At 43.9% G+C, this 8726-nt stretch overlaps 1 protein-coding gene across 2 annotated transcripts; it reads right to left on the bottom strand.

Annotated features, from left to right (window-relative positions):
- Positions 1–176: 176 nt before the first annotated feature.
- mkln1 (muskelin 1, intracellular mediator containing kelch motifs) lies at positions 177–7390 on the bottom strand. Of its 2 annotated transcripts, none has more exons than XM_037242939.1 (18): positions 7286–7390; positions 6461–6530; positions 6211–6353; positions 6005–6093; positions 5806–5915; positions 5251–5443; positions 5050–5166; positions 4777–4842; positions 4164–4276; positions 3858–4070; positions 3574–3795; positions 3370–3499; positions 2394–2541; positions 1919–2033; positions 1665–1804; positions 1346–1448; positions 1180–1234; positions 177–1084 (listed from the first exon to the last, which is right to left on the bottom strand). In XM_037242939.1, the coding sequence occupies exons 1-18, from the start codon at positions 7363–7365 to the stop codon at positions 963–965; spliced, it is 2229 nt and encodes a 742-aa protein (XP_037098834.1). In that variant the 5' UTR covers positions 7366–7390; the 3' UTR covers positions 177–962. The 2 variants fall into 2 exon arrangements, with proteins under 2 accessions (XP_037098834.1, XP_037098835.1); XM_037242940.1 differs by having other exon boundaries at positions 5089–5166.
- Between the last annotated feature and the right edge of the window lie 1336 nt (positions 7391–8726).

The following is an 8726-nucleotide window of genomic DNA, read 5'->3' as shown; positions in this document are numbered from 1 at the left end:
CACACACACACACACACACACACACACACACACACACACACACACACACACACACACACACACACACACACACACACACACACACACACACACACACACACACACACACACACACACACACACACACACACACACACACACACACACACACACACATTAATGCAGCAGTTATATTATTTAGTGAGCCTTTTTTTTTTGACACTTGCAAATAAAAATATAATTGTGATTTTAAATTGTGCCCGTCCTTCTAATGCCGTGGTTCAATTAGTCAGAATTGCGTCATCCTTAAGAGAAATAAATGTCTGCAAAATTCTTCAAATGTTTTCAATCTTTGTATTGAATGACGGTTATTTCCATTCAAGAGCAACCAGAACTAATAAGATGGTATACAGCATACCATAACACTATGACTAAAAATCTATAGCTACAGCTAGATGAATCCTTTTAGGAAGAAGGAAAAGAAATAATCAGTGGACTCATGATAGGCGGCATACATAAAAAAAATTGAGCCTAACTATTTTACTCGACATCAGATTGGCCCTTTATCGCCATCTACTGCCTCTTAGTAGACATGGCAGAGGCCTCTGATTGCACAAACCATGTTCTACCGAGTCCTTCAAAACTGAAACGCAAAAAGAGGCAAGTTGGAACATGGTTAGCCCAAAGTATGGATGCAAATGACCGAGGCGAGAGGAAAAACAAAAACTTGGCAGTTGGTCATCACTACACACACACACGCGCACACACACTATTCCATTCTAGTGTAACACAGTGTTGGCTTGACGAGTCTCAGTTTCAGGGTGGCAGCAGCAGATTGTGACGTAAAAGGGACAAGATATTAGAAATAGAAAGTACCTGGTGTGTGGTCGGTCCCTCGTCCTCCTGTGTCTTTTGCATTTGTGTCCAGCGGGCGAGGTTGTGGCGTGTTGCAAGGCAGGGGAGGGGAGGGGGCAGCGGGAGGGCTAAAGCGTAATGAGGTCCACCAGGTTGCCCTTGGGCGGCGTCATGCTGTCGGGGAAGAAGTTGACCAGAGTGTCGAAGAGCTGCGTGCGCTGGGCGTACGTCTGGTCCACGTCTGAGAAACCTTGGGGGCGTTTAACAATTCGATAACATTTAAAACTGTTACGTAGCAAAAAAACGTCAAAGGGCTAACGAGGAGAAATAAGTTTGGAGTTTTACCCAGGGGGATGAAGTCATTACTGGACTTGAACAGAGCTGAGGGCAGAAGCTGGAACTATAGCGCAACACGAATCGTCATGAATGATCTCAGGCAGGAACAAAGTACAACAACAGCGTTTGAAGTGATCCTATAAAAAGATATCTGTCAAGAAGATAAATCCAGTACCTCTTTGGTCTCCTCGGGGTCTGTGTGGTCCACAGTGAGCGAGAGGTCATCCTGCAGGTATTTGAGTGCGCTCAGTGGCTCCGATTGGGCTTTTTCTTCAAACCTGGCCAGAACAAAATGACATTTGCGGTTCTTATAAATGGTCACTAGATGGCACCTGAATCCCTCAGCATCTGGTTTTCTCAACAGCAGAGCTGGGCAAGACCTTGCTGAAGTGCCACGTGATATTTTTAAGTTACAAAGTTAATGTAACAATGAATGAATCATTCTAATAAATAAATATAAAATACATTTAGTAACCAATTACTTTGTCACAGACCTGTACTTCCTGATGAGATATCTGCAGTGGCGCAGCAGGTACTCCTTGGAGGGCCGACACAGTTTCAAGGACCAAAAGTCGTCCAGACGCATTTTGGGAGAGCAAGACTTGCCTGGATTGCCGCCAAACAGATAATGCACCTGCAAACACAAACCAATGACTCTTTTGAATCTTGAAAAAAAATTGCATAGCAGTCATGTTGTCAATATTTCCCGCAAATGTCGTGCGACGGTGCGTGGAAGGAAACGCCAAACCTTGTGCATCTCGTCGTAGACCAGCTGGTGAGCAAAGCGCGGACACGGCTCCTCCTCCTGCAGGACCTTGCTGGGGTTTTCCTTCACTGCCTGGTCGTTCTTATACACACATGACCTTGGGCATCAACCAAAATACAAGAGGAAGCTCATTAGCATAAATGAAACTAGTAGTAAAAGCCCTAGTAGTTAAAATCCAACTAGGAAGATAAATAGGTATCATTTGTAAATCTCGGGTGGTGATAACAAATGACAACACACGTGCTGAAAGATTAATGAGCGCATATCCGCTTAAAAAGTCTCGGTGGTCTCGTTGAATGGCCTCGGGGAGATCAAGAACAGCTAAAATCAATGTGCTGGAACATTGAGGACGGTCTGTACTTTCCCAACCAGTGACTCAGAAACGGTGAGTGCAAATACAGGACACACACAAATTCACACACACACAAATTCAGGGGGAGCTTTCTGCGTGCCCTACCAGTTATTGCGGGCGATGTCATAGATCCAGAAGGAGTTGCGGACGTTCTCCTCGCGTTTATCTTTGTCCTTGCTGAGGCCCGACAGGACGTGGATCTCGTTGAGCTCAGGGTCGATGGTGGCCCTCTGGGTAAAGCCTGTCATCGGTACTTGGGGGGGGGGAGCAATAATACGACAATCATTACTCAATCTGGGATAAATGCTTTGAGCCATTAAAAAAAAAAAAATGATGAGAGAAAAATTCCAAAGCAGCAGAATTGGAGGCTCTGAAGTAAGAAAACAACATAATAGCACGCCGCCATGGCAACAAGGCCAGACCGACTGGAGTGCGCAGAATGCAAATTCAGCCTGACTTTCATTTCCTCCCCACCACCTCATTTGCGGTAAAAATCCCTCAGCTCGGCTCTTTTCACACGGGTCAATAAATAACGTTTCGCAACTGGTAAGACATCGAAACGAAAACTTTACTACAATCATATCGTTGAACCTTTTTGGAGAGCCCGCGAGTCATTTACACGTTGTTTAAAAAGCAGCACAGGCATGCTCACACAAGAGTTACACTCACTGTACTTTGGCAAAATATCCCTAAGTGCGGATAAAGGATTGCTTTGTCGACAGATATCAGCGGTGATGCTACGGCAGCGCTGCACATTCACTCACAGGAGAGTGAGAGATTTACAAGACACAAAGAAGCAACTGTTTGTGCTGCCCGCTTCCTTCCTTCCATTCCTTTCAGATGGTTTTATGCATTTGCACACTGTCTTCTTTTAGGGGTCCAGATTTGTTGCTCCTGCTAACAACATAGCAGTGACGAGAGATGAGCTTGTTTACAAAACCAATCAGCGGTGCCAAATTTGCAACTTTGATCCCGAGACTATTTTTCAAAAAAGAATCCCAACTTTAAACCTTGCAGAGATCAACAACAACAAAATCTTAATATTTTATTTTAAGACCATATCGGCCAACTCAACTCTTACCCATGCCCGAGTCCTTCTTGGTGCCATCCGATATGATCTCCACGTGGTCTCCGTCCACGTCGTAGCTGAAGAAATCATTGAGGTAGGTCTTAGATCTCTGACCCCCAAATACATACAGACAGCGGTTCCTCTGAAAGGGGAGGGAGGAGAAACTGATTAAGACAACAAGCTCATCAGGGAGGATGAGTCATTTTGCCGACTCACGGTGTGAAAGAGCATGCAGTGTCCGATACGCGACTGGATGTCCTCCGGGCCGGCGTTGCACGAATCTTCCCGCAGGAGGCTCCAGGTGGCCGCTTGGCATTGGTAGGCGTAAAGGCCGCTGAACTGAGGCTCGGACGTGCGGCTGTCCTCCACGCTGCCGTTGCACGTCAGTATCCGCCCGCCAAACGTGTAGATCATATGCTTCTCCGAGTCCATGCACATCTGTTTGGTTCGACAAAATTAGAATATTTCTTCGGTGTGTTTTAGCCACCTTCGATGGTTACCTGATGGTCGAACACCAGCTTGGGCCCCCCGTCGGCCGCCGTGTCCTCGCTAAGCAGCGCCCACGTGTTGACGTCAATGTCGTAGCGGTAGAAGTCGCTCTTCAGGGACTTGCTGTTCCTGACGCTGGAGTCCAAGTAGCGGCCCAGCGTGTAGATCTGGCGCCTCTGGGAGTCGATGCACATCTTATGGCAGGAACGAGCACTTGGGCCGCTCTGCACGACAACACGGGGCTCATTAGTTTGGAAGACGCTATTTCGCGCCACTGCTGTTGACATGCTTCCCAACTTGGAGCGTCATGTGCTTACCTCTTTCTCTGTGTCCCGAGAGATGCAGACCCACTGGTTCTCCTGAACGCTGTAAGCCCAGAAGTCAGCAAGGTCCTGCGTGCCATCCCAGCCCCCGAACAAGTACACAGTCTCTGCAGGACACAAACGCTCCGTTCAACTCATCCTGTTGCTTTACAGCAAACTGTCATAATAATACCGAGTGATTTAAAGTCATGTGAACTGCTGCAAAAGTTCCCAAAGGAATAAACTCGGACTGCAAAATTGAAGGTTGGTTCTCAGTAGGAAATTTAAAATCGTTTATTTGAGGGAAAACAATAGTGGAATCCTTTTTAACGGCTCGAAAAGGAACGCTCACTGAGCCGTCTCGCTTTTCAAAACATTTGAAAATCTAACTCGTGTAAACATCCTCGAGTAGAAGGGAGACAAAAGGTCAATGTTTGCCTTTCTGAAACAAAACCCTTCTCTTGGCTGGGCACACAATAATGCGTCACTCACTCACTCGCACGCAGGGAAGTGCACATCAACCACCAGCTGACACAGAATCGTCCGATTAAAGTGGCAAGAGTCGCGCGGAGGAGGAAATGAGTGCCTTGCCCAGCCAAGTCATAACACGGCTCGCGTGCGCTCTCACCAGTCTGAACGTCGATGACCATTTGATGGCCTCCCCTCATCCCCGGCCTGTTGTCGTCACCATCGCCTGCGGAGAGCAGAGGAAGGCGGGTACAAAGGCGGCATGTGAGTATGGGATGTGGGGCGGAAAGTGGGAGGATGGCGTAGAAAGGGATGGGAGGTTGAAGGTTCAGCCACACACACACACAAAGGAAGAAGACATTGTTTTAGCGTCAAAGCTTTGACATGATACTGAAATGTTTGGATAAGTCCAGCTTTTAATAGATGGCCTCACTGTTCACGTCGTCCCTGTTGATTTCTTGGGCGCTTGTACCTTTGTTGCATTTAGGGATGATCTGACTCCACCTGGGCTTGTACTCCTGCTGGCTGATATACTGGTTAAACAAACAGTCTATGGAGAGAGAGAGAGAAGTGGCATCAGCGCACGCAAGAAGCGGACGGAAATAAGGACTCCCCCGAGAATCGGGGGTCGAACCTCCAACGGCTTTGTCGATGAGGTCTTCGCAGGCGTCGAAATCGCCTTGCAGCACCAGCCGGTCGTGCAGGTGGGTGAGCATGGGGTGTTCGAGTGCTATGCGCGTCTTCTTCTGCAGTGACTCGAAGGCCTCCGTGTAGTTGTGCTGACGAAAGTGTTTCAGGCAAAGGCGGATGGCTTCCTGTTCTCTGTACTGCAATGACATTGGGGAAAAGAAAAAAAAAAAAAAAGGAAGGACACTTGAAACCCAGTGCCCACAATTTTCTGAATTGAAAGCAACTTTAGGTAAATGATATGATTTTCGAGGAATTCTTTCTTTGAACTGACACTACTTCAGCAGTGAAATGAGTTAAATATTCAGAAGTAGTAACTAGACGAGACCAGCAGAGGGAGCTGGAGATTCAATCTGAGCTCATTTGTTGACTAAGGAAACGTAAAAGAATATTAGAAAAAAATACTAAAATATTTTCTGCACTCGACATAATTTGAGTGTCAACATTTTAAAGCAAAAAATGAAAAATAAGAATAAAATAGATTTATTTGTCCACATCTTACCTTGCTGTACCAGTTAAGGCAGGGCTGCACAACATCTGGATCCTCGATCCCGTGCAGCTCAATGTACCAGATGCTGAAGTTGAAACTCGGACCCCACGACATCAGAGGCACTGAGGGAGAGAGCGAAGAAAAATTTGCATGAACCAGCTTGAGAAAGTCAACATTAGAGTTGCATCCAAGCACACGGACGGCTCCTTACCTATTTTGACAAATCTGCAGGGAAACATCTGCTCGTCAATCTTGTGCTTTGAGGTGAATGTTTCCTTGTTGTAATCATTCTTAAGGCCACTGGCAAAGAAGAAGAAAAAAAAAAAAGACATTAAAAAAAAATCTGTCTGCTCCCTTTAACCTTAAAAAAAAAAAAAAGTTCATATTAGCAAGTATTTGTAAGCAGATCAAGCTTACCTGGACAAAAGCTCGGTCATGTTTTCTTCGCTCATGCCACCAAACACCTTGAACTTCTTCAGGTTGCAGACGTGGGTTTTCTCATATTTGCCGAAGGTGATGCTCTGAACAATCGCTGGCCTCTCCAGTTTCAAGATTAAAAACTGCAAAAAAACAAGGACAGCATCCTCAATTTGGCTTTTGATGAGAAAAAAAAATCACGAGGTAAATGAGACATTGCAAGGACACATGAAGACATCATTATGTTTACCTGTGGAGGGTAGTTGCTCTCAGATGACCACCTGGATGACTGATCATTAGGTTTGTCCACCAAAATGTTCCTTAATAAAGCAACAAGACAATCAAGTTAAATATTAAAAATGCCCATATGGATTTATGGGGATGACAATCAAAAATTCAGTGCAGTGTTCAACCTGTGCATCACGGAATTTATTAGGTGGTACTTTATGTAAACGTATGAGAACCACTGGCTAAGTTTATCTTGTGGTTTGAAAACGTTATTATCATGTTTCTATTTATTAATTTGCATGTGCAAATCTGTCGCCTCTGCGATTTAGGAAGCAATAAGTTGACAAGACTCCTACATTTATACCATTGAAGTAAACACTTTTGTAGAGTGTATTGGGATTTTTTGTTTACTCATGCATAATGGTGGTCCTGCGTGCTTATTTTGCTGTTGTTAATTATGTTGCGACTGATATTTATTGAAAATGCAATCAGACACAAAAAATAAAAAGTGCAGTAAACAGGAAAGGATACACTGACACGATAATACCGTTGAAGCGATAGTCGTAATACAAATAATAAAGCAGAGGAAACTAATATTTGGCCTCGTACTGTCATAGACTGAATATTAAATTCTCAGAGAAGACATTAAACTGACATTGAGTATGATTTGGACCGAGAATCTGCCTCAAATCACTCCCAAAAATATCGCTAGCATCGTTAGCCAATGCTAACTAGCCTGCATAATAAAACGAAGAGTAAGGCTAGCAAGCTAACTAAGTCAGCGCTCACAGCAATTCACAAGGGCCTATATGCAGATAGCGGACAGACGAATATGGAAATTACTCACTCGGGTAAATACGTGGAGGAGTAAGAGCTCCATTTGAAAACGCTGAACGTGAGAACCCTGCTTTCTGGAACGACAGCCATCTTGTTACAGGGGGGAGGGTGGGGGGGGGGGGCGGAGAAAAAAAAAACAAGCAGGGGGAGCGCTAAGCGCGTTAGCACTAAAAGACACACCGCACCTTTTTTACTTCAAATAATATGCAATATAACACCATATTCCCTATTATGTTGATTATATTTAATACATTAAAACTCTTCAGCATCTCTTAAAACAACCACGCAAACAATAAAAAAAATCATATTTGTACTCTATCATGAAATGATTTTATTACACACACGTAAAGTAGAGCTTTTCTATGAACACTCATGATAAACTAGTCAAATATAATAAGTATACATTGGCGATAGGTAGGAATTCTGACGTGTTGTAGGGCTTTAATACAAAAATAAAATAAACGCACGCACTATATTCACGGAATCAGCTGACTTGCCCGGACAAAGATGGCGGCGAAAGACACGCGTCATGCACGTACAACTGTGTGAAAAGACTTTTTATATTCACTATAACTGTACTGCCAATGAGATGTCTTGCTTTGTGTCCTGGTTTTGAGTTTCAATAAATGTCAGTTTTGTAAAGAGACTTTCAGGGTGAGGTCAGCCTTCTATGAAATATTGAGTCGGTGGACACAAACACTCGAGATGCATCATCGGATGACTAATAACTCTATTCCCGTTAAATGGCTCCCCTCTACATCATTTTATTGTACTCAGAGGCACGACTCATCTCCTGCATTACTCGACCCCCCCGCCCCCACCCATGCACCACTTCTTCTCGGGGACGTGTTCAGACCTCCTCGTGTAAATTCAGTAAACTTGCCATTATAGTGTCAGTTTTGCATTACTTTAATGCACTCTCTCACCCTGTAATTCTATCTTGCATCTTGTTCAATGCTATATCAAAGTGTAAGATGGAGGCGGTGTTTATTTGAATGGGGAATATCATTTACAATAGCATATTGCATTGCATGCAATAATGTATGCTCTATAATGGGACTTATGGCACCTGGCCAGAAAGAAAAGCAGCACAGTATAGGATGGATATTACTGATGAGTGATAATAAAAACTAAATGCAATGCAGATGAGCAGAGCATACTAATTAGGAAATATTTCTAATAATTCGTATTTTTAATAGCAGGAGGATACTGCATTTTTAATTTTTTTATGGGGGTGAGCGGTCTCAAAATTAAAAAATTTTTTTTTTTACATATTGTAAGTATTATGCATAATAATAGTTCCCGGGTCTTATAACCATTATTTTTAGTAGTGGTAATTGGATGCTAGAATGAGAACGTATTTCTTCAAGCATCCTTGTTTTTGTCTTCACATCGGATGATAATAATAATCCCGATTCAGCCAAATCCTCATCATGGTTACAGCGTCATAT

This window comes from Syngnathus acus, chromosome 23, assembly GCF_901709675.1.
Source record: "Syngnathus acus chromosome 23, fSynAcu1.2, whole genome shotgun sequence".
In the NCBI taxonomy this organism is placed as follows: Eukaryota; Metazoa; Chordata; class Actinopteri; order Syngnathiformes; family Syngnathidae; genus Syngnathus; species Syngnathus acus.
The sequence above is the reverse complement of the archived record's forward strand: the minus strand, read 5'-3'. Positions and strand labels throughout refer to the sequence as shown.

Bases quoted from the DNA above. Each gene is read 5' to 3' on its own strand.
- mkln1 (XM_037242939.1), bottom strand. From the start codon at position 7,365: ATGGCTGTCGTTCCAGAAAGCAGGGTTCTCACGTTCAGCGTTTTCAAA. The intron at 6,531-7,285 runs GTGAGTAATTTC...TGCTTTATTAAG, and splicing joins TCCTCCACGTATTTACCCGA to GAACATTTTGGTGGACAAAC. The intron at 1,085-1,179 runs GTAAAACTCCAA...AACGCCCCCAAG, and splicing joins TAATGACTTCATCCCCCTGG to GTTTCTCAGACGTGGACCAG.